Below are 26,725 nucleotides of genomic sequence, written 5' to 3' on the forward strand. Positions count from 1 at the left end.
TAGCATTAGTCTTCCCCATCTGATTCTTACATATGTCCTTTTACTGTAATAACAAATCTTTCAACTGCATTCTACGCTACTGAGACAGATAGCTTACTAATCTATCCCATTTCTCGAGGACTACTTCATTTTAAAATCTATTTTGAGGGACCTCAAAATCTATATCATCTGGATTTGATTCCTCACTCTGCAAGGCAGTAACTAATACCTGTTTCTCCAGTTCTCTCTCTCTCTAGAGTAATATGGTTTCGACATGTTCACATGACACATCCGATAGATTTTTTTTCTATCTGGCATCTTTACTAGATAGTTCACCTGACTCAACCTTTTCTCAATTTTCTCAATACATATAAGATTATGAAAGAATTGGACACTCTGGCAGCAGGAAACATGTTTCTGCTGATGGGTGAGTGCCGAACCAGAGGACACAGCTTAAAAATACGGGGTAGACCATTTAGGACAGAGATGAGGAGAAACCTCTTCACCCAGAGAGTGGTGGCTGTGTGGAATGCTCTGCCCCAGAGGGCAGTGGAGGCCCAGTCTCTGGGTTCATTTAAGGAAGAGTTGGATAGAGCTCTCAAAGATAGTGGAATCAAGGGTTATGGAGATAAGGCAGGAAGAGGATACTGATTAGGAATGATCAGCCATGATCATATTGAATGGCGGTGCAGGCTCGAAGGGCAGAATGGCCTACTCCTGCACCTATTGTCTATTGTCAATTTGATAGGAACCACTAAACCTGGCTTTGAAGGGATCTCCTATCATTGGTAACAGTACTAACACATTATCCCCTTGGGCGAATGTCTGAGTCTCGGAGAGCTTTTATATGCCACCTGTTTCATTCTACATTGTGGTTAAAAACAATGACTGCAGATGCTGGAATGTGCTGGATGCACATTCTACATTGTGCCCTCTTTAGATGCTGTTTAGCTAACTCACCTGCTTTATTTAGTCTCTCCCTCACCTCCAATACTTTGGTCCTGTAAATGTTTTCTTTAATTAATTTCAAAGGGTCTCTCACTTCATGACAGAATATTAACTTGAAGGGAGTAAACTGAGTAGATTCATTTGGGGCATCTCTAATGGCAAACAATACAAATGGAATACCTTTTATCCCAATTATTCTGGTAACCTTGACAGTATGGTCTCAACATGGTCTTCAAGGTCTGATGCCACCGTTCAAAAGTTCCCTTGGATTCAGGATGATAAGAACTGGATTTAAAATGCTGTATACCTAAGCTATTCATAGCCTCCTTAAACAGCCTAGCTGTAAAATTTGACCCTTGGTCTGACTGAATCTCTCTGGGTAGCCCATACCATGTGGAAAAAAAGCTACTAACCCCTCTACTAGCCTTTTTGCCTTGATTCTCCGAAATGGATATGCCTCCGGAAATCTGGTAGACACATCCATTATGGTTAACAAGTACTGGTTTTCGGTAGGGGACCTACATAACCAATTATAAACCCGAGTGAAAGGTTCTTTAAATGCAGGAATTGGCAACAAAGGTGCTGGTTTTATTAAGCCTGTGGCTTAGCTACCATTTGGCATGTTTGACACGTATGGCAAAAGTTAACCAATTCTTGTGCCTTACAGGCCCATACAAATGTTTTTGTACCTTAGCCTGAGTCTTTTGTACAGGTAGTTCATGTGCTACCTGTAACACATACAAGGATGTTGCCAGGGTTGGAGGATCTGAGCTAAAGGGAGAGGCTGAACAGGCTGGGTCTGATTTCCCTGGAGCGTCGGAGGCTGAGGGGTGACCTTAGAGGTTTACAAAATTATGAGGGGCATGGATAGGATAAATAGACAAGTCTTTTCCCTGGGGTCGGGGAGTCCAGAGCTAGAGGGCTTAGGTTTAGGGTAGAGGGGAAAGATATAAAAGAGGCCTAAGGGGCAACCTTTTCATGCAGAGGGTGGTGCTTGTATGGAATGAGCTGCCAGAGGATGTGGTGGAGGCTAGTACAATTGCAAAATTTAAGAGGCATTTGGATGGGTATATGAATAGGAAGGGTTTGGAGGGATATGGGTCGGGTGCTGACAGGTGGACTAGATTGGGTTGGGATATCTGGTCGGCATGTACGGGTTGGACCGAAGGGTCTGTTTCCATGCTGTACATCTCTATGACTCTATGACACCCTGTCTGTATGCTACAGGCAACACAATCTGGTGCACTTTGGCCCATTTCTCCTCTGCAATAATCTGCTGTGGTCTCCATTTCCATCAGAGGATTCTGTCTTTCAGATAATAAACCTCAGGGATATTCTCTGCCTCCTTTTTGGAGTAGACATCCACATAAATATCTTTTATCGTCTTGCCTTGCTGTTGTAAGTCTCTTAGCCTTTCAGCACTAAGGTTGACCCTCTGCACCATTACATCAAACAGGGTATATGATAACTGAACCTCAACTCCTTCATCTTTCTCTTTACTTTTCACTTTGTACTGTGACTTTATAATGGTTACCACACAGTCTGGGAAAATACCCAGGATTTTTGTATTTTAACTCCTCAGTTTCTTGGTCTTCCTTGGGCTTCTCCACAACAAGGGGTGTCACTCCCACCTTGGATCCTGCCAAATCGTTCCCAAGAACGAACTGAATTCCTGGAACTGACACTCTGTCAATCACTCCCACTGTAACTTCCCCAGTCTTGACTTGGCACTCCAACCTCATCTTACATAGGGGAATGCTAAATTTCTGTCCATCTATCCCATAAATTACCACACTCTCTGGTAACAGATCAGAAAGAGTGCATTCCTTACTATCAGCGACTGGTTAGATCCTGTATCTCTCAAAATTATAACTTGTCCTTCTCGCCCTGTTCTTTCTGATTTAAACTTTAGATTAGATTAGATTACTTAGTGTGGAGACAAGCCCTTCAGCCCAACAAGTCCACACCGACCCGCAACCCACTCAGACCCACCCACAGAGGCAAATTATTTTTAGAGATCAGATACTCGCTCCATACCCAGCCCCTGCCTCGGCTGTGCACTCTCCTGCAACTTCTCAGCTCTTCTTAGGGTCTCCTTTACTACCTTCTCTAATGCCTCTGGCTGAGCTTCTTTTACCACATCTTTTCCCACAGTGCCTTTCTTTAATGACCAGGAATGTGCATTTAAGAATCCCACCTTCTGGCGGTGCAAATACCTTTTCCCAGTGCCTTCTCAAACCACTGACACTGTAATTTTCTGTGTTCCACTCCATTTCAGTGAAAACACCTGAGGCCTTTCACCTCCTTTTCCACCCTCTTGGGCTGCTTTTTTTATCCTGTGGTAAAATCTTACCAGTGCTCTCTAATGTAGTGTAGGATCTCCCCTTCTCCCAACTTATATCCCCCATAGGACGAAATTCTGGCTGGCAGCTTGTCTTATGCACCAGCATGTTCCCATCTGCTAATTCTGCTGCCCTTTTCACTTCCTGAACTTTCTGTTTCTCCACGTGATTGATTAGATTAGACTACCTACAGTATGGAAACAGGCCCTTCGGTCCAACAAGTCCACACCGACCCTCTGAAGAGCAACACACCCAGACCCAGTCCCCTACCCTATATTTACCCCTGACTAATATACCCAACACTATGGACAATTTAGCATGGGCAATTTAGTATGGCCACTTCACCTGACCTGCACATCTTTGGATTGTGGGAGGAAACCCACGCAGACATGGGGAGAATGTGCAAACTCCACACAAGGTGGGAATCGAACCCAGGACCCTGGCACTGTGAGGCAACAGTGTTAACCACTGAGCTACCATGCTGCCCAGCAGAATAGTCTCTCTTAGAACCAAAATGTCCTATCTATGTTCAAGGCATGCACCCATAGATCAACACGACTGTTTGTTTAATTCTTTCAAACTCAATGTAAATCTGACCTGGTTCCTTCTTTGTTTTTGAATTGCTGTCTATATGCTTCTGGTACCAATTAATAAGCACTTAAGATAGCCTGTTTAACTTCTTCATTATCTTTTGACACCTCATCTGACAGCGTGACAAATACCTCACTAGCTCTGCCTACCCGTTTAGTCTGAACTAGCATTACCCATAAATCCTCAGACCACTCTATCTGCTTAGCCAATTTTTCGAATGGAACAAAGAAGGCTTCAACAGCTTTCTCGTCAAAATGTGGCAGAATTTTGACATTTAAATATCGCTACCTTCTCTTTTAATCTCCATCCTGTTAACTTGACTTTGCTGACTAAGTCACAATTTCTCCAGTTCAAATTCTCTCTCTTTGCTCAGCCAAGAATCTTGTTTCTCTCTTTTTCCTCTCTCTCTTTCTCTCTCCCTTTGTTTATCTTCTAACTTCATTTTCCTCTATTGTAATTTAACTTTTTATACCTCTACTGCTGTTTCTCTGACACACCTAAGTGTTTGAGTAATTCTTATAATTTCAGATTTAGTTTTGTTTTTGGTTAAACCCAAATCTAACTTATTTGCTAATTCTAAACGTATGGCCTTTTTCTTTCCTTCTAAACTTTCTTGGCGAATTTGAGAATCATTTTTCAAATCCCAGAACCTCTTTAGCAATTTTAAGAGCCATTTCTTCTCACTTTTAATTTACTCAACCACAAGAAATTAAACAAAGTGTCTTACCTACGTTTTATTTAAAGATCTAGGACATTAACCTGCAAGTGTTTAAATCTGCTGGTATTTTTCGTACCCCAAATTTATTCAAATCTGTCTAAACTAGTTCAAATCATGGACTCGAGCCCCCAAGCTGTTACGACATGGGATAGCCCTTCTGCTTAATTTAAAACCAGCAACACAGAAAAGATTATCCCATGCAGTAATCTGTAAAAATTCGAGGCACCATGGACTATTTGAAGCAAAAATTAACAACTTTATTTCTTAAAGTATAACAGAGAATAATTAACTAATCACTATTTACAGTTTCGTCCTCTAACCTATCTTTTACCTTCCCTTCTGTAATACTAGTCCAATAAAACTCCCAATTAAGATTTACATAACTACACCTCTGATCTCAAAACCAGGCAACTTTCGTTCTCCTATTCGGATCTTCCTGTATCATCTTGTCGTCGTCTTAGGAATTTCTACGTCACAGGTTACTGATCGAAAAGTTACTTTTAAGAGAGCTGTTTACAGGCTGGGCTTGGCGGTTCTCCTCTCAACTGTTCAATTTTCCCCAGTCCTATACCCCCAAAGAATCTGATTGTGTCATTGACTTTTAAGATTGTCAATAGACTAAATTAAAACTGGATTGGAATTTGATATTTTTCAGGGTATAATTTAATTTGATTGGCCGAATTCAAATTTGTTTTTGTCTCCAGGCAATGAGCTAATTGAATTGTTCAAGCATGTGTTACATTGTTGCCTTATTAAGGATCACATGGTGCTGTGTCCGGTAGTTCTGCTGCTTTTAACTCTCTTAAAGTATACCTACATCTTCATAACACCAATGTACATAAAATCAACATATCTAATGACTGAAGAATTTCTCCTTAATTTGACATGAGCTCCAAGTATTAATTCTTAATTATTTATTGGTATAGCGGGCTAGCGAGTGAGCAAGTTTCCAGTATCCATGATGCCAAACATACCTCAGCTAAATATTACATCTGTGGTCTGATCCTTGCCTGTTTTGTTGAACCAAAACCATGTATGCTCATGTGCATTAGTTTAACCTTCAGATCTGAATCCTTCTGTACCAGGAGCCAAAGCAGAGGTCCTCCCAGTCCCCTCTGCAGGATATGGATGCTTCTCCGTTAACTCAGCTGTCCCAGAGGCCGCTTGCTAACCAGAGCTCGGAGTCTTATTAACTATGTGTCAGTGTCAAATACATCAACATCAGGTTAATCACCTTTTGCTTAACCCTGGTCCAGTCCAATGACTTCTTGGGGTGTAATGAAATGAAATTCAGGTTCATGCTCCTTGTTTTTTTCATATCCTCCAGTTCTCTATCTGCACATCACCTTACTCAATAACTGTAAAATAAATCATACATAGACTCAATTTTCCCAGCTTTCTTATCTATCTTGAGGATACTTCTTCAATATGATTCCTTCCTTGCCAATTTTATGAATAATTTTATCTTTGAGTGGTAACTACCTCCATATGCAAGTACTCCCTCTGAGCTGCAATGTACATGGTATCAAATAATGCAGCCCTAACAAATTGCAATGCATTCATCAGGCTTTACCATTTGTCCTCTTTCATTTTTTTCAGGGTATCCGTATGTTATCTGATCGGCCATTTCCCTCAGCTCACTATCATGCCTCCCATGTCCACATTCTTTTATTTCTGTAATATTTGACATAGTAGCCGATCACACCTTTTATTTTGATTTTTCTTTTACCTCCCAGTTTTGCTGTGTGTCGGTGTGTAATTGTTTTTGTGCTCTTCCAGGCCCCACACATCAATTTGTCGTTTGAGACCGATTCTTCAGTGATTTTTTTTTTAAACCATGAATTCCCTCATGTTTGTTACCTCCAAGATAACAATCACTTTTGTACACTTAACATTGGTATCCAAAGATCATGTCACACATTCTTGACTCTTGTATGATCTTATCAAAGATCTATGAGGTTTCACTTGCCTCTGTGCATATAGTCCCAATGCCTTTGGCAGTGCCCCACCGGCAAGTTTAGTTATCTTAAAAGGAAAGACATGGACACAAACATCATCAAGATAAAAGTATTAGTTTAGTGCTTGCATCTAAACTTTCCTTTCACTAAAATGCATTTTAACCTCAATTGCTGTTACAACCCATTATTCTAATTTTATCTGTCTTCTGCCCCCACTTAAGCACTTCCTCTCAATTAATTTTGTAATTCAGCTGTTACCTAATTTGGAACAATTTGTAGTCCAATGAAACATCAATCAATGATATCTTAAAACAGAAGTCAAACATTTCTGTTTGATTCAGGCAAAAATATATTTTTATTCTTTCACTAAAACTACCACTTTTTTATAGAAAAGGTACTTAGTCATAGAGATGTACAGCATGGAAACAGACCCTTTGGTACAACCCGTCCATGCCGACCAGATATCCCAACCCAATCTAGTCCCACCTGCCAGCACCCGGCCCATATCCCTCCAAACCATTCCTATTCATATACCCATCCAAATGCCTTTTAAATGTTGCAATTGTACCAGCCTCTACCACTTCCTCTGGCAGCTCATTCCATCCAATGATACATGAATTCAAACAGCAAAGGCAGTAACTGTGCAGTCTCTCTCTCTCTCTCTCTCTCTCTTGCAATGACCTCACCATGTGCTTCCTTTGCCTGTTCTTCTCCCTTTTAAAACTGCTGTTGTACTTGATAACTCATTCTAGAAATTTTGATATAGCTCTACGTAAATTTGTCCAAATTCTAAATTTTAATGATTGCCTCAAAGTCACAATTTTTTTCTGCATTGAAACCACTGAGATTCTGTGCATGCATCCTATCATTTTGCTGAGTCCTTTCAAATTTTCAAGTGACTATTCCCTTTAAATGTTTTAGAATGTCAAACCATGTGATTCTTAATATAATTTTTTATCGCTATATGCTTAAGTGTATATATGCTTAATGGTTTTGAAAGTTCTGATAATCAGTACCTATAATATTTTCACGGTAGTTCTCAATTGTTGAGATGCATTGTTAACAAATGGCTTGATTGGTTGAGGTTTCCTTATCCATCCCTCTGTTGATACATTGAAAGTCTGCAAGCAGTTGAGAAGTTTGAAGCCATTGGCAAAAACATTCAGTATCTTCAATTATCTGGAAAACAAACAGTATCCATCCAATCCACTTCAAGCAGATTGGGTCATTCAGTGGTGGTGTACTGCTGGTTGATAGGAGTGTAGTGAAAACTTCTGGATGTTATAACATCAACAACATCTCTTCCTCCAGTACAGAAATAAGTGCTTTATATTCAACAAAGGAAAAGCCTATCTCCTTTGTTAGAGTCCTCTCTTTTCCTTTTAAACCCCTTGATATAAGTTTTTTCAGATTTAGAACGTTATCAGATAATTTTGTTCAAAGAGAATTGCATTTCCAAAATTCCAGTTTCTCTATTACTTACATACTTTCCCACCAAAGTATTTGTAAGTTCACTGGCCAGAAAATGAAATTCCAAAACAATAATTTAAACCTAAAGTTTCTGAAATTAAATTTACCCAAGGTTCTTCCAAACACAACTCAGTACTGTAATTTTAGGAACGAGCACATAAGTTATATCAGATATAAAAACAAATTCTGAAAAACCTCAGCATGTCTGGCAGCATCTGTGAGGAGAAATTAGAGTTGATGTTTCTGGTCTAGTGATCCCTCTTCAGAACTGGACCTGAAATGTTAACTCTGACTTCTCTTCATAGGTGCTGCCATATCTGCTGAGCTTTTCCAGCAACTTCTGTTTTTGTTTATAATTTACACCATCCGCAGTTTTTTTGGTTTTTACATAAGTTATATGTTTGACTGAATTTTACTTCTTTTTAATCAACTGTAGCTAATTCCAAGAGAGAAATGTTTGCCAAGTTTTAAGAACCAAATTTTAAATCAACATTTCGTAGCAGATTTTTCTCTTCACAGAACAACTATTCACTCACCATTCATGTTCCAAATTGATACAGGTACACATCACCCTTTCAAATCGCCACATTCTCAAAATGCAAAATAAACTCGGTATTCATCTCTCGAGTTCCAGGACACAAAATATACAAATTACACAAGACAACATTTAACAACCAGCAAATGAAGATGTGTACAAACCAGACCATAAAAATAGTTAAGTTAGTAGAGGGGCTATGGGTACTCTCTTTCGCATCCAGACAGGAAAAAGATATTACTTCAGGTAGACACAATAGCTGATATATATCTCTCTCGCTCTCAGCGAGAAGCACACAGCAGCTGCGCATTCCAAATGAACAGCCATACAGGGAATTTACCTTCATAAATCTCAGCTATGGCAACATTATTTCATGTCCAAATTCTCCAATTCTTTGGGAGATTATTCAAGTCGTATTTCAATTTTCTTCGGAATCTAACTGTCCATTTTTTCTTAGCCAATTTAATCTTATGGGGAGTGGCCTGTTCCTTGGTCTTTTTTCATTTTAAGAGTGATTTTTTTAATCATTTTTTGTATTCTCTTAACGAGTACTTCCTCTCTTCTGTTTTGATGGAAGTGGTCTCTTGAGATCATTTACTATCACCACATGACATTCATGGGCTTCCCTTGGTAAATTAAATTATTTGCTAACATGGTGGTACTTTTAACCCTTTTTACATTATATTCCTCTCTGTAGCTTTGGGGGTCTAGACTTTGGATGCAAGCTTCCCCCTGCATCTTCACACAATTGTGTTTGCTTTGGCAAAAGCATTTTGGTTTTCTGTTAGTATGGCTTTGACTGTTGAATCCTGGCTCATATGTATAGGGTTTACCCATATTTCTCCCACTATGCAAAGTCATTCCTTGTATTGATCGACTGATATTTCAGCGATGCACTATTCCTTGTTGTAATTAGCAGCTGGCATGTTTGCCAAACCTCCCCAATCTCTATCATTACCTTTCCTTCCTATCTCAGGTCCGAAATCTCTCATTCCTGTCTGATTGGCCAGCTGGCTTTGTAGCTTTTCTATCCGTTTTGACATTTTGTATGGTTTCCGGTGTTACTTTTCTTCTCCTGATCTGTTCTATATACTGCATTCATAGCAGTATTCAAATGATTGCATTACTTTTACAGTACCCAAGATTTGGAATTCACACTGGCCAGGCAATTTCCCAAGTCCTTGGTGTTATCTTGAAGCGTCCAAGCATGGGATCCTCAACTTGAAGGTTGATCTCCGATGTTTTTGCTGCTGGTCTGCCCAGAATCCGTCACTTTTTAAATACTTTTTTCCTTTTCTTCTCGAACTGTGATGTCTTATTCTTTATTGCATCTGGCTCATCTGCTGAGCCTTATTGTTTTCGTTATTGGCTCTGGCCCAAGGACACCAGTAGCATTACCTCATTACTCTTCCACCAAATGAGGATTTACACCTTGCCATCCCTCGAGCTCGCTCGAACTAGATCAGCTAAGCTAGTGGCTGGGGCTTGGGTAACCTCCGTTCACAAGCTGCTGTTTTTGTGTGAGCATCTCCTGGCCAACAAAAGTTGTTTGGTTTTCATTTCCAGAACAGTCCTCTGTGTGCAAATATCCTGGGTTGTTATCTACATATGGATAATGCAATACCAGCTGCAGATTCAGAATTGGAGTGAGAGATTATTCACTGGTGTATTTGAATGACTAATTTGAATGTTTCTTCCTATTTCAGTAAAACATAGTGAGTATTTACAACAAGTTGCATTGGAAGAGTATGGACCGGATCTGCACCTAGCTCTGAGAAGCCGTAGAGATGAACTCCAATATCTTAGGAAATTAACTGAATTGTTATTTCCATACATCCTACCACCAAAAGCAACAGAGTGCAGGTAATATATTTTCTTTTCTTTTGCATTCTTTTTGGAATGGGAAGAGTACATTTAATGGCAAAGTTTTTTTAAAAATAAAATATTCTATAAACAAAATGATTTGCTAGGGATTTTTTCCATAAAACTAAAAGTCATTTTTCTGCACGGTTTCAATATTGTGAACTTTTTAACTTTAAATTCTGACCATATATTTAAATTGGGATGATCCTTTTTGATGTTTAATTGAAATTCTAAAATTTTAAGATGCTACTTTTTCCTGAGTTTTTGTCAAAACTTTTCCAGTATTAATTTGCTATCTGTATCCACACCTCAAATGTAACTTTTGCATTTTTATGTTCTGACATGTTCATGGGCTTTGCTCCTTTGCTATGATTTCTTCCTGTCCCATAATTCCCAAAATGCACATTCCTCGAATTCCAGCATCTCAAATGGACAAAAGTGGACAAATGGAGTGTAATGTGGGAAAATGTACAGTTCATTTTGAATGGGAGAACAAAAGAACAGTATTATTTAAGTGAAGAAAAAACTAGCGAAAGCTGCAACACAAAGATATTTAGGGCGAAATGCATGTGAAACACAGGAAGCTAACACGGTTACACCAGGTAATCCAGAAGGCTAATGGAATGTTGTACCTTATTTCAAGGGGGTTGGAAGCTAAGAATGTTGCCTTACTGCAACTGTACAAGGTGCTGGTGAGACCACATCTACAGTAGTGAGGGCGGTTTTGGTCTCCTTATTTAAGGAAAGATACCGTTTTATTGGAGTCAGTTCAGGGAAGCTTGACAGGGTAAATGCTGAGAGAACGTTTACTCACATTGGAGTTTCTAGGACCAGAGGACATAGTCTCAGAATAAAGGGATGTCAACTGAAGACACATGAGGAATTTCTTCTGAATCTTTGGCACAGTCTTCTTGTATGTGGGGTGAGGGAGGTGGTGGGGGAGAAGAGTGTGCAGAAACCTTGTGTGTATTTAAGATTGAGGTAGATTCTTTATCAGTATGGAAATCAAGGGTCACATAAAAAAGGCAGCAAAGTAGATGTGAGGAATGCTAGATCAGCCATGATCCCATTGAGTGGCAGAACAGACTTGAGGGGCCAGGAGACAGTAAGGGCTGCAGATGATGGAAGCTATTGTCAATAGATGTGAAGCTAGAAAAGCACAGCAGGTGAGGCTATTTCTGGGGAGGAGGAAAGACAATATTTTGGGCCGAAACAGCTTGTATCTGTTGCCATTTCTTATGGTCTTATGCCTTTCACCCACCCACCTACACTGGCAATACCTGAAGAGCTGCAATTTATAAGGTTCAGGTATTCCTCCCCTAAAACACTTCTGTTTTTCATTTATTGTTCAGATGATCCTGAAATCCATCTTTTTCACCAAGCTTTTGATTATATTCTTCACTTTCTTCCTTAGTTTGGCATTCACGTTCTGCTTGGGGACAGTACCTATGAAGTACTGGAAAGCTTTTCTCTATTATGGTTATGTATAAATGTAAATTGTTATAAAACTGCTTAATTAGTTTGAAATAAATTGCAATTCAAGTACAGTAGTGCAATAATAAATTCTGTACTCTCCATAGTTATGCACCTCATAATTACACTCGTGTAGCTGTCATAATGTGATCATTTCTTAGCTTAATCTGAAAGTTGGAACAATCCTAGGCTGTTGATTATTTTATTTAAATGTATCCTCAGGAGTTTACTATTTAGCAGAGGCCCTCTTAATTAGCAGAAAAAGTTTCAACTTAGTCCTCTATTTAATTTCTTTTTTAATCTAAATTTCTGGGCCATATGAAGGAATTTAGGGGAGAACTGTGCATTTGTTTTTCAGACTTTGATTCTATTTGCCCAGAAGTCTAATGCAGAATATACAATTTGATTCCCTCTTTGTTTGATATCTAGATCTCTAACCTTGTTGATTCAAGAAATTCTAGCTGGGTCAGTGTTTCTTCCCTCTTTGGACTTCTTGGCTGATCCAGTAAGTATCTTTATTAAACTAAACTGATTAATTCTCTGACCAAAAGAACAATTTATTTTTTACAAAAAAACACAACTTATTTCCAGAACATAATCTGATTGTAAATTGTACTCATAACATCTGACATGGCCATGTTTGCACAGGTGCTCCTTAACCTGCTGTTTGAAATTGAATTTAAATTTTGATATTGGCTTTTACTCCAAACTAGCAAACTGCTTCCAGCTGAGAAATGGGCCATGCGTTTAAACTTCACTTAAGTCTTCTCCATGCTTCACCTAACCCCATCACGATATCCTTCTCTTTCAAATGTTTATCTAGCTTCCTCTTAAATGTACCTGTGCTCATTGTCTTAGAGTTCTTGTCTTAGTCAATTCCACATTCTTGCTATTTAGGTTATGAAGTTTCTCTGTAATTCTCTCTTTATAAAAATGACAAACAGCAGTGGCCCCAAAACAGATCCTTGCGTTACACCACTAGTAACCCAACTACATTTGAACATTTCCCACCCTCTGTCTTCTTACAACGAGCCAATTTCTGATCCAAACTGCTAAATCACCCTCAATCCCATGCCTCTGTAGTTTGTGCAATAGCCTACTGTGGTGAACCTTACTGAAATCCATATACGCCACGTCAATCACTTTGCCCTCATCCACCTGTTTGGTCACCTTCTCAAAGAACTCAAGGTTAGTGAGATATGATCTGCCCTTCACAAAACTGTGTTGACTATCCCTAATCAATTTATTCTTCTCTAGATGATAAATCCTATCTCTTATAGCCTTTCCAACACTTTACCCACAACGGAAGTAAGGCCCACTGGTCTATAATTACTAAGGTTGTCTCTACTTCCCTTGAACAAGGGACAACATTTGCTATCCTCCAGTCTTCTGGCACTATTCCTGTAGACAATGATGACATAAAGGTCAAAGTCAAAGGTTCTGCAATCTCCTCCCTGGCTTCCCAGAGAATTCTAGGATAAATCCCAACAGACCCAGGGGACTTACCTATTTTCACACTTTTCAGTATTGGCAGTTGGATTCTGTAGTGCTGCCACATGTACAATGTTCAAATTGAGTGGCTACAATAATAAGTTCCATCTAAACTGTCTGGAATTTTGATTCTTAAAGTTCTCCAAAAGTTACACCACTATTCACACTCATTTTACAGATTATAAGACGAGATGCTCCTCTTTGGGTGTTTCAGTTTTAATTCTCAGAGTGGGAGCCACCTCTGCTTTATCACAGATTGGGGGCTAAGGTCTGAGATTTGGAGGGATTTGAGCAGATTTAAACAGACTTGGGGACTAGTGTCCTAGATCTTTAAATTAAATTTAAGTGAGAAGTGGAAAATGCATTATAAAGCGAAGCCCCACTAAGAACTAAAACCAAATCGTCCAAAGACTAGCCTTGTGCCCTATAATTTGTAAAACAGTATGTGAAAATTCTCGAGCTGATGATCAGTATATACGTTTGTCTCAGACATATTACTGGCAATATAAAGATTGAATTGTTGCAATGTCAACACTAAGCTCAAGGCCTTCTCAATGTGGAATAGTTCTGTTGATGAGTATGCGATTTTCTGGAAGAACACCTGATAGATCTTTACATCTTATCATTATCTTGCAAGAATACAGCACTAACACCCACGTGGCTCACATCGATAGCCACCTTGAACGGCTTTGCGTAAATAGGTATGGCTAACACTTGCAGTGGTTGACACAGCTTTCAGACTGTCAAATGCCTTCTGACATTGCTCCATCCAGTCAAATGCCTTCTGACATTGCTCCATCCAGTCAAATTTTCTGCACTTCTTTAACAAATCAATCATGCAGCAACCATAGTGCTAGAATTCTGCACGAACTTCCGATAAAAATCACTCAATCCTAGTAATCGTAGTACTTTCCTCCTTGTCTATGGTATCGGAAACTCCCCAATAGCCTTTCTTTTTACATCCCATGGTGACGTCCTTCCATGTGCAATGACATGGCCCTGGAACGTGACTTTGAACTTTTGCAAACTGACTGTTAGCTAGGTTCATCACCAAGCCTGCTTTCCGAAGTCAATCAAACAATTCTGATAGTTACTCCAAATGTTCCTTCCATGTGTGACTAAAAATCACCACGTATACACCCCACGATTGGGGAATCTCGAAATAACTTTATTGGTTAGTATTTGAAATGTGGCTAGAGCATTTCTCCTTCAAATGGCATGACTTTAAACTGAAACAGTCCATTTAGTGCTACAAAAGCTAGAACGTAATCAGTTATTTAACACTAAACAATAATTGTTCCAATGTAGTAACATCCTATAATCACAACCTTGGCAAAGGCAAATTCTAGAAATTAGACTCTCACAGGCCATTCTCCAATCCAGGAGAAAAAGCATCAAGAGAAGACTTGGAGAAGGAGTAGTAAGGAGAGATCCCCAGCTTTTATCTGTAGCTGATAGAGGAACGACAGCTTCCACATTCAGCTTCAAGACTTCTGCTACCGATAAACCTAAGACTAAAAATCCGGGTTCTGTAGAAGCTTGACTGCATCCATTCAGGCTGCTTCTATTGTTCCAACTTAATAAAAAAAAACCCAAGGCCCCTCAAGCTGTTTATTTTGAGCTATCAATAGATAGCTTGGTACCTCTGACTTAAAATTTCTCTTCAAAAAATACCTGGGGCAAAGTTGTTGAGACATTGGGTAGAGTAATTGTAAATAGGGAGACAGGAAGTTAGAATTTGGTGTGTGTTTGTGAAATTGTAGCATTGTAAATGGGGAAAGTTTTGCATGGTACCTTTGAAATGATTGTTTTTTCTGTGCCCAGAGATTAAAATGGATGTAAGTGAGCAGCAGCTTGAGTTTGCTAATGCACTGAGAAATATTTGTATCTCAAGGCCATGCAGTTAGTAGGCCAAGCAAAAGTTTTACCAAGACAATAGGATTTTGAATTTAGTCAGTTAATTAGAACCAGGCACTTAGATACCAAAAAAAAATTACATTTAAATCTGATGGTTTTGACAACATAGGACCAATTCTATTTAAGAAATATTGATAAGTCATCATAGGTATAAAAGAAGAGGGCAGTCGGACAAAGATACCACAGCTAACTGCCAACCACCAGAGCTAACAGCGCTCAGCTCTCAAGAGAAATTGGCGCTCTCAGTCATCTACTTATTAGAGAAAGCACCATCTAAACGATAATGGTACGCAACAATTTTGCGTAGATTATCGTAAGGTCAACGCTGTTATCAAATCTGACTTGTATCCAATTCCAAGACTGGATGATTGTGTGGAAAAAGTAGGACAAGCCACTTACATCACAAAGTTGGCCTTATTTTCCAGTTACTAGCAAGTGCCTTTGTTGGAGAGAGCAAAACAAATCTCTGCTTTTGTAACCATAAATGGCTATATCAAATTAAGGTAATGCCTTTTGGATTGAAAAACGCACCAGCCACTTTTCAGAGGCTTATGAACAGAGTTGTTGCAGGATTGACTAATTATGCTATCTATATAGATGACCCAGTGATCTTAAGCCATTTGTAGAAAGGTCACATGGAGTATTTGGCAGAACTCTTTGAGAACGTACGGAAGGCAAAGTTGGTCATAAACTTGGGAAAAACAGAAGTGCAGAAGAACAGGTTACACCACTATTCGCACTCATTTTACAGATTATAGGGCAAAATGCTCTCTTTGGGTGTTTCGGTTTTAGTTTTTAGAGGGGGAGCCACCTGCACTTTATAACAGACTGGGGGGCTAAGGTCCGAGATTTGGATAGATTTGGGCAGATTTAAATAGACTTAGGGACTAGTGTCCTAGATTTTTACTTAAAATTTAAGTGAGAAGTGTAAAATGCATTATAAAGCAAAGCCCCACTGAAAATTAAAACCAAAACCCCGTCCAAAGAGGAGCATCGCGCCCTATAATCTGTAAAAATGAGTGTGAATAGTGGTGTAACCTGCTCTTCAGCAATTCTGTTTTTGCTCAGTTTATGACCAACTTTGCCTTCCATAGTTTTTCAGAGTGCTCTGCCAAATATTCCATGTGACCTTTCCATAAATAAATTACGCAGTATAGTTGAGTACCATTATTATTTTGATGGTGCTTTCTCTAATAGGGAGATGACTGAGAACTAGTTTCTCTCTTGAGAGCGGAGGGCAGTTAGTTCTGGTGGTTGGCAGTTACCTGTGGTGTCTTTGGCCCAATGTTGTCCAAACCATCAGATTAAAATTTAATAGGTTTGGTATATAAGTGCCTGTTTCAAATTGATTGCTTGTCTAATTTCAAAATCCTGTTGTCTTGTTAAAAACTGCTTCTTGGCCTACTAACTGTACAGCCTTTCGATACAAATGTTTCAGTTCCAGCTCTTTAGATACTAGCAAACTCAATGCTTCTCACATATCCATTTTAATCTCTAAGCACAGAAAAAATGCAATCTTTTTAAAGGCACCATGCAATATTTTCCCCATTTACAATTCTACAATTGCACAAACTAACACCAAATTCTAATTTCCTGTCTCCCTATCTACAATTACTCTACCCAACTTCACAAAAAAGTGCACCTGTTAAAGCCATAGTGCCTTCACAGCAGAAGGAGGAACAAGGTTCTGAGGGAATATGCGCAACCACGGGCTAAATTAAAAAGCAGAACCAAAAAGGCGATTCTTTCCAGTTTACCACCTGAGGCATGAACTCATTGGCACAGGGTCAACTGCATTCAAGAGGTAAATACATGCCTCAAAGATTGGTATGGGAGAATTGGTTCGAATTCATGGGACATTAGCACCAATACCTAGGAAGGAGGGAGCTCTTCCAATGGTACGCGCTCCACTTGAATCATGCTGGGACCAGAGCCTTAGCAAAGTGCACAAGTAGGGCTATAGATAGGACTTCAAGCTAAAATAGTGGAGGGAGGGTGTTTTCAATCGCATGGAAAATTAGAAAATTAAAGGTAAAAGAGAAGATAGGATTGCAGATTAACTATAGAGTTGATTAATACCATAAAATAACAGGTAGACACGGACTGTACGAATATCACATCACACCCAGGAGTCATAAAAGTGTTGAGAAATTTGAAAATAGAACAAATCATGGAATCCCCTACAATGTGGAAACCGACACTCCAAAGAGTATCCCACCCAGACCTCTTCCCCTATCCTACTACTCTACATTTCTCCTGACTAATGCACCTAACCTACACATTTCTAAATATAATGGGAAATTTAGCATGGCCAATTTACCTAACCTGCACATCTTTGGACTGTGGGAGGAAACTGGAGCATCCGCAGACATGAGATTGTGCAGACTCCATGCAGTCACCTGATGCTGGAATTGAACCCAGGTCCCTGGCGCTGTGAGGCAACAGTGCTAACCACTGAACACCTATAAAGGCTTTGTATTTTAATGCATGAAGCATCAGGATAAAGTAGATGAGCTGATGGCGCAAACCAAGGTAGTGGTTAACAGATTTTTGGAATTAACAGAAACAGGGTTAAACAGAGATCAAATCTGGTAACTTAACATTTTGGGATATTTGACTTTTCAGAGAGACAGAAGGGAAGGAAGTGGTGCGTTAGCACTGGTAATAAAAGGTGAAATGGGAGCTGAGAGATCATCTCGTCTTAGACGGTCCTCACCTTCCACCCCACTAACCTCTGGATACATCACATTATCCTCGGTCATTTCCACTACCAACAATCAGACCCCACCACCAAAGATAAATTTCCCTCCCCACCTATCTGCAGAGACCATTCCCTCCATGACTCCCTTATTAATTCCATGCCCCCTACCAATTCCACAATGGCACCTCCCCTTGCCACCACAAGAGGTGTAAAACACATGCTCACTATACCTCTGTCCAAGGACACAAAGGATCTTTTCACATCCAGCAGGAATTTTCCTGCACATCCATCCACCTCATCTACTGTGTCCGTTGCTCTCGATGTGGTGGTCTCTATATTGGGGGACCGGCTGCCAACTTGTGGAACGTTTCAGGGAACATCTCTGGGACACACGCACCAAACAATCCCACCGCCCTGTGGTCGACCACATCAATTCCCCCTCCCTCTCCACCAAGGACATGCAAGTCCTGGGCCTTCTCCACCATTCCACCACCAAATCTCCCCTGTTCCCCACCTTATCTCAGTTCCAAGCCTCCAACTAGGCACTGCCCTCTTGATCTGTCCCACCTATCCAGCATTTTTCCCACCTATCCTCTCCACCCTTCCCCACTGACCTATCATAATTACTCCCACCTGCTTTCACCTGTCGCCTTCCCAGCTACCTTATCTCCCAGCCTCATCTCCCACCCCTTATTTATCTTCCCTCCTAATTATCTCTCAGCCTCCTTCTTCCAATCCACATTCCTGATGAAGGGCTTATGCCCGAAACTTAACTCTCCTGCTCCTCGGATGTTGGGTGACTTTTACTTTTCTAGCACTACACTTTTCGACTCTGACTCTCCAGCATCTGCAGTCCTCACTTTCTCTTCATGTAAAGTCCATTTGGGTGGAAGTAAATAATAGCAAGGGAAAGAAGACATCGGCGGGAGTAGAGTACTGACTCCCAAATAGTGGCTACATTGACAACAAATAATTAGAGTATGTAAAAATAATGAGCACTAATTTTGGGTAATGTTCATTTTCGTGTAGATTGGATTAATCAAATTGGAAAGGATAGCTACAGCAACAATTTATAGAGTACATTATGGATTGTTTTCTAGAGCAATATGTCATGGAGCCAACTGGGCACCAGGCTATCCTGGATCTGATAGTAGCTAATGAGGCAGGTTTAATAAATGACCTTCAAACAAAATCCCCTAGGAAGCAGTGATCATGACATGATTGAATTTAATATTCAGTTTGCGAGTGAGAAACTTAGGTTGGAAGCTATCATGTTTAATTTAAATAAGCCTGTACTGTGTTGTACTGTTCTGTTCTGTGTTCTATAAACCAACCATGGTTAACCATGCACAAGTCAGTGATAGCTCTAAAGACTGGGATAAATTCACAATCCAAAGAAGGCCTAAAAAAATTAATGAAGAGAGAATAAACTACGAGAACAAACCAGTAAGGAATATGAAAACTGACAAGGAGAGTTTCTTTAAAGAAATAAAAAGAGAGAAGTCAAAGTGAACATAGGCCCCTTAGAAAATAAATGTGAGGAGGTAGTTATGGGGAACAAAGAAATAACAGAGGGGTCTCTACAGTAAAATATGCTATGAAAATCCCATTATTCCTAATGAATGTGAGGAGAGAATTGAGTACCATCACTGTCTCTAAAGAAGTAATGTTTTAAAAAATTGTGCGAAAGGCAGATAAATACCCTGACTCCTAGGATCCAAAAACAGATAGTGGATGCTTTGTTTATTATTTTCCAAAAATCCTTGGATTCTGGAAAAGTACAAGAACTTTCTATGTGACACCCGTATTTAAAAATGAGGGATGCAAGAAAACGAGTAACTATAGGCAGATTAGCCGAACATCTATTGGAAAAATATTAGAATCGATTCTTAAGGAAGTAATTTCACATTTGGAAAAGTAGAGTCAGCGTGGTTTCATGAAAGGGAGTTTGTGTCTTAACTTACTAAAGCTTTTTGAGTAAGTCTCCGCTAGAATGGATAGAGGGGATCTAATACAATGGTTGTATTTTGACTTCCAAAAGGCTTTAGCTAATGTATCACAAAATCTTATTGCACAAGTGTTTGTGAAGTTGGTGGTAACATATATTAGTATGGGTTGAGAATTGGCTAACTAACAGAAAATAGTCAGAGTGGATTAATCACCACCTAAAGTTGGTGCATTAATGCACAATTGTGGTCTTACATTTTTGGAATCTATTTTAGTGACTTGAGTTGAGGAGGACCCCATCTGCAAAGGAATATAAATAGATAAACTGAGTGTGCAAAAAAAAAATCAGCAGATGGAATATATTGTAGATAAGTGTGAGGTTATCAACCATTGATAGGAAAAATGATAAAGCATAATATGAAATAAGAGACCACAGAATTCTGCAGAGTTCTGGGTTTCTCATACATGAATTGTAAAATGTAACTGTGCGTGTACAGCAAGTAATTAAGAGGACAAATGGATGGTTGGCCTTTATTGCAAAAATGGAGAAGTATTACCACAGTTACACAGGGTGTTGGTGTGGCAAAAGTTAGAACAATGTGTGTCATTCAGATTTCTTACTAAAGTCAGCCTAAACATCCATTGGTAGTAGTTCAAAGAAGGTGCGCTGGATGGTTTTCTGGGCTGAAGGCATTGTCTTACGAGGAAAGAGTTGAAAAGTAGCAATGTACTTGTCAAACATCATAACTCTTTTTCCCTACCTTTTGCCTTTGCTTTTCTGGAGGTTCGCAATCAATGCAAACAACACACTGGTTGAAGATTCTTTTCTAATGCTCCATCTCTCAACGCATGTTATCCAGTCCTCAGCACTTGAAATTGACGTTTTTGGCTACATTTACTATTTCCACCTTAACTGGAATCAGTTTCTGTGAGATCCTTCTTGCCACTGTCTCGAGACTAAAGGTTTATTGTGCTGCGTTTTTTAATATTTTTCAAAGATGATAACTATGTGACATTGAGTGTTAAATTTAAAGTTTTGGAAGTCTATTCTCTGGTTAAGTTTATTCCAACAAAGTAATCTGCCAACTATCTTGTTATTGATGTTCAAATGCTTTTCTCTTTTGTTAGGACACGGTGAACCATTTGTTGCTGATTTTCATAGACGATAGCCCGGTGAGTATTATAGACCTTTGCACTTATTTCACAAGGAAAGCCTGACTTGAAATTAAGTAGGAGTTGACATTCTAGCTACTTTCATCCAGTCTTAACCTAACTGCCAGTATAAGCAGCTGATCCTACTATTAGGGCACCTGCTGAAGTACCTAATAAAAGGGGAACAGCTACTATGTTGTTATACTCAGGAAGTTGAATGTTTCTGTCAAGCTGAGTGCAAGTTATGGTGTGTTTTGGATTGGCAATTGGACTTTTCCTAGACATGTCTAGAGCAAATGCTGGCACGGCTATATTGCCTTAATGATGAGGATGAATTAAATAATTAACCTTCATTCCATACTCTAGTTCATAAGATTCCCTTAGGAAATTCAGAATGAACTTCTTTCCTGAGGCAAGAGTGAGAATGTGGGCTGCCATCTTCTCGGCCCCTGACTGACGGGCCATGACAGGGAAATTGAGAAAGTAGGTGAAATGTCCATTTTAACATTGAGAGCAAAAGGTCAATTTTGAGAACATTGAGAGCATTGGATGACAGCATAAGATTATTGCTATGACAGGCTGGCAGCCTATTTGCAATTATTACAATGCATTAACACCCTAATTTTACATCATCTCACTCTATTGATATGTCGATTCCTATGCTGTCACCCGCTGTATAGAAACTAGACGGCAACAATTCCTGAGATTAAAGTCAGAATTGATACCTGATGACATCAGCTTGTTGTTTGCTCCTCCAAATGTCCATTGGTTACCAATATCTTGGAGCATGTTTCATGGGCAGCACAACTCTTAGTCCAGCCTGATGCAGTTGGCAAAGCTAACTTGTTACCACAGGAGTGGTTGAAGGAAATCATATGGATGAGGTTAAAGTGAGGTTAAGAATGTATGAAATGATGAAAAATAGTTGCTCATACTAACCAAATTAGATCAGGAAAGACAGGTGAAGCCTTAAGTTCTGCAGTGAGTGACCTGTTTCTGTTCTGCATATTCTTTTTAATCCATGTACAGTATGTTGAAGGTAAAAATTAAATATACTTGGTTATTCTGATTAAATATTTGTGCTTCTGTTATTAGCCAGAACCAGCAACAGAGCCTCCCTCGCCTTTTGTTCCATTTCTTCAGAGATATGCTGATGCAAGAAATAAAGCCCAATCGGTGGGAAAGTAACTTTTTTCCTTTGTTTTGTCTACTACATATTCCAAATGCAGTGTGTCTTATTCGTTTTTGCAGCTGTCACTTGAAAAGATTAAATCCAACTAGCATTTTAAATGAAGTTTTTGTATTAATCAGAAGAATCTTCAAAGAACTTTACTGGCTACATCCCATCTCATCCCTCTCATCTGAGAGTAGTGATTCAGCATTTTCATCTTAGTCCATCAATGTTTATAAGCTTGTTAACCATACAAGGCTTAATTCTCCTCTCAATTGGATCCTGTCTGTCAAGAATCATTAACAATTGGATGAAAGAATACAGACTGATATTCTTTCCACACTTTGTAGAGATTAGTTCATGCAGAGATCATACATTTCAGATCAAACTGGATAATGATCTTGGGATTATCTGTTTTAGGGAGATGGGTTCGGATTAGGAGTAGGCCATTTAGGCCTTTATAACTGCTTCCCCATTTGATAAACTGATGGCTGATGTGGCTTTTCTTGTCTGTACCATGACACTGGTCAAGCAGTAGTCGAACTGAGTCTTGAATTGATTCAAATATCCAGCATCCACTACCTTCCAGGAAAGAGATTTCGGCACTCTTTAAAGAGTCTCAAAGTAAAATGTCCTCCATTTGTCTAAAAAGGGAAATGTATGAATTTTTGTATTATAGTCTACACCACAGAAAAAAGAATATCTAGGTATCCACCACATCCAGTCACATTCAGATATTATGTTTCTAGTCCTAGAGTCATAGAACTGTCACAAAGTGTGGAGTTGGAAAAGTACAGCCAGTCAGGCAGCATCTGAGGAGCAGGAGACTCAAAACGTTCTCTCTGTTCTTCAGATGCTGCCTGACTGGCTGTGCTTTTCTACCACCACACATTCTGAATCTGATCTCTAGCATCTGCAGTCTTCACTTCCTCCATAGAACTGTACAGCATGGAAACAGACCCTTTGATCCAATTTGTCCATGCTGACCATATATTCTAAATCATCCTAGAGCCATTTGCCAGCATTTGTCCCCTATCTCTCTAAATCCTTCCTATTCATATACCTAGCCAGATACCTTTTAAATTTTGAAATTGTCCCAGCCTCTACCACTTCCTCTGGTAGCTCATTCCATATACACACCACTCTGCATAAAAACGTTGTTCTTTAGCTCCCTTTTAAATCTTTCCCCCCTCACCTTCAACCTATGTTTTCTAGTTTTGGACCACCTTACCCTGGGATAAGACCTTTGTTAATTCACTCTATCTAGTCCTCTCATGATTTTGCAAACCTCTATAAAGTCACCCCTCAGCCTTTGACACTCCAAGGAAAAAGCCCCAGCCTATTCAGCCTCTCCCTATAGCTCAAATCCTCTAACCCTGACATCATCCATGTAAATCTTTTCTGAATCCTTTCAAGTTTCACAATATCCTTCCTATAGCAGGTAGTCCAGAATTGAATGCAGTATTCCAAAAGTGGTCCTAACCAATGTCGTACAACCGCAATATGACCTCTCAACTCCTATACTGTATCCACTGACCAATTAAAGCAAGCATATCAAATGCCTTCTTCACTACTCTGTCCACCTGCAACTCAACTTCCAAGGAACAATGAACCTGCACTCCAAGGTCTGTTTGTTCAGCAGCACTCCCCAGGACCTTACCATTTAGTCCTGTCCTGATTTGCCTTTCCAAAACGCAACACCTCATACTTAGCTAAATTAAACTTTAACTCCCACTCCTTGGCCTACTGGCCCATATGATAAAGGTTGTGTTGTGCTGTATGGTAATCTTCTTGGCTGTCCATTATACCTCCAATTTTGGTGTCATCTGCAAACATACTAATCATACCTCCTATGTTCATATCCAAATTATTTATATAAATGATGAAAAGTAGTGGACCCAGCACTGATCCTTATGGCACACCACTGGTCACAGACCTTCAGTCTCAAAACCATCCCTCCACCACCACTACCACCCTCTGTCTTCTACCTTTGAGCCAGTTCTGTATCCAAATGGCTAATTCACTTTGTATTCCATGTGATCTAGCTTTGCTGACCAGTCTACCATGTGGAATCTTGTTGAATGCCTTACTGAAGTCCCTAAAGATCATGTCCACTGCGCTGCCCTCATCAGTCCTCTTTGTTACTTCTTCAAAAAATTCAGTTAAGTTAGTGAGAACAATTCCCCATGCAAAAAGCCATGTTGACTGCCTCAAATTAGTCGTTGCCTTTCCAAATACATATAAATCCTGTCCCTCTTAATCCCCTCCAACAATGTACCCATCATGGATCTCAGGCTCACCAGTCTGTAGTTTCCCTAGCTTTTCTTTATCATCTTTCTTAAATAGTGGTATCATGTTTCTATCTGACATGCATGTTGAAATTTTAAGGTACGCAATGATTGATTTATGCCCATATATCAAATTTTATACTGTTTCAGACCCGGTTTGTTCTCACCTGAATAACAATGGAATTGCTATCATCTGCTCTGAAGCTGAGCCAAACACATTAGAAATGTTCTCTCAGCAAGTGCATGCATAGTAACAGCAAATGTTATTCTCCAAAGCTGTGGATAGTGTTTCTTGTGAAAAGGCAGAATCAGTGATATTTGAATGCGGTATATGGTTTCATATATTGCATTATAAATAGAATGAAAAATTTGATGATACTGATGTTTCTTGACAGAAGATGGCAAATTATGCCATACTGAAGTGACAAAGGAGTAATTTCTGATGGGAATTTTGAGTAGCCAGAGTTGATCAGAACAGTAGCACAAAAAAAGTTAAAAATTATAATTGAAGATTATTAGAACACCGTATTCGGCTTTGGAACAAATTATATAAATTGCTTGAGGTTGATAGCTTATATATTCACATCTGTTTATGTATATTTATGTATAATTTGTCATAGAAATTGGTATTCCTGCTGAAGGGCTTATGCCCAAAATGTTGATTCCCTTGCTCGTCGGATGCTGCCTGACCTGACGTGCTTTTCCAGCACCACTTTCTCTACTGTATATTATATTTATTTAATTAATCTGAGGATTAAACTTTTGCTGTGATAATTTTAAATACTTTCTTTTAAAGACAATATGTTGAACAAGGCTATTATTAACTTCTGTTTAAATGCTTTGTAACGCTGATGGGCAATACACTGAGCACTTGCTTTTTTAATCTAACTGATCAATCTAGGCCCTAAAACTTGAGTTAAAGGAGATAAGAGAGCAACAGGATCTACTCTTCTGGTTCATGAACTTTCTGAAGCAAGAGGGTGCCGTGCATGTGCTGCAATTCTGTTTCACTGTAGGTAAGGAACAAGCATTTGAGAAAGATTTATGCCATGTAACTATCTTTAATAGTCTAAGACTTATGTTGGTTGTACTCATCTGTATACTCACTCCGGTGTGCATTCTGGATCCTGTTGCCCCACCATTACAAACAGTTTGAATGTCAGTAGGGCTTTATTCATTGTAATTATTTTAACTTTTATTTTAACTAATGATGCACCACAGATCAACATGCAGTGATGGTTGAATCTACTTCTTTGCTGATTTTATACATCTAATCTGTTTAATAGACGAGTAATAGAATTCCATTTTAAATTTAAATGCTTGTGTTGTATTCATCTTTAATACCTACAAAAGAATAAATCTGTTTTTGTGAAGAAGTCCACAATGTCATTATTTTTGTATTTAAGTAATGACGAGGAGCAAAACAGGGTGGTGTGGTAACAATTTGAATTGTTTAAAATATTTAATTATGTTGTGGAAATATTTTGACTAACTGACATAAGTGTAGTGTAATATTCAAAGTTTGGGTGAAGATTTGTAGCTCGGGTGCTCGTTGTTGTGGTTCTATTCGCCGAGCTGGAAATCTTTTTTGCAGACGTTTCGTCCCCTGTCTAGGTGACATCCTCAGTGCTTGGGAGCCTCCTGTGAAGCGCTTCTGTTGTGAATATCCACAACATCCATGAACATCAACTAGCCATGAAATGCCACGACCAGCTATCCTTAGTAGCCCCACACACAGACGACAAGCAACATGAATTCGACTGGGACAACACTACCATTATAGGGCAAGCCAAACAAAGAACAGCCAGGGAATTCCTAGAAGCATGGCACTCATCCACAAACTCCATCAACAAACACATCGACCTGGACCCAATATACCGGCCACTACAGCGGACAACTGAAACTGACAACCGGAAGCGGCAGGGACAGGCCACTATAAATGCCGGAGGAAACACCACAGAAGCGCTTCACACTTTGTACACCTACGGGCGAGAGATGCTAAGACAAGCCAGGAAATGGGAATCCTGCGCTAACCGCCTCAGCGCCACATACGAACAACTCCGGTTCCTGCATGAATGCCGAAAGAATCGAATCCTTCCACCATGTGTCAGATACAGACCGCCAGTCAACAATCCACAAGCCAGAGACACAGCCAGACAGAACGGATTCAGGATGATCCAG

The 26,725-nt window shown here is 39.5% G+C and overlaps 1 protein-coding gene across 6 annotated transcripts in view; it reads left to right on the top strand.

Annotated features, from left to right (window-relative positions):
* Positions 1-26,725, top strand: part of snx14 (sorting nexin 14) — a 230,521-nt gene that overhangs the window by 57,867 nt on the left and 145,929 nt on the right. For all 6 annotated transcript variants that reach the window (XM_043696231.1, XM_043696228.1, XM_043696230.1 and 3 more), the window contains exons 8-12: positions 10,248-10,404; positions 12,307-12,382; positions 21,062-21,106; positions 22,181-22,261; positions 25,446-25,560. In XM_043696231.1, coding sequence (XP_043552166.1) covers positions 10,248-10,404; positions 12,307-12,382; positions 21,062-21,106; positions 22,181-22,261; positions 25,446-25,560 — 474 coding nt within the window. The remainder of the gene's footprint in view (positions 1-10,247; positions 10,405-12,306; positions 12,383-21,061; positions 21,107-22,180; positions 22,262-25,445; positions 25,561-26,725) is intronic.

Source organism: Chiloscyllium plagiosum, chromosome 9 (genome assembly GCF_004010195.1).
Source record: "Chiloscyllium plagiosum isolate BGI_BamShark_2017 chromosome 9, ASM401019v2, whole genome shotgun sequence".
Taxonomy (NCBI): Eukaryota; Metazoa; Chordata; class Chondrichthyes; order Orectolobiformes; family Hemiscylliidae; genus Chiloscyllium; species Chiloscyllium plagiosum.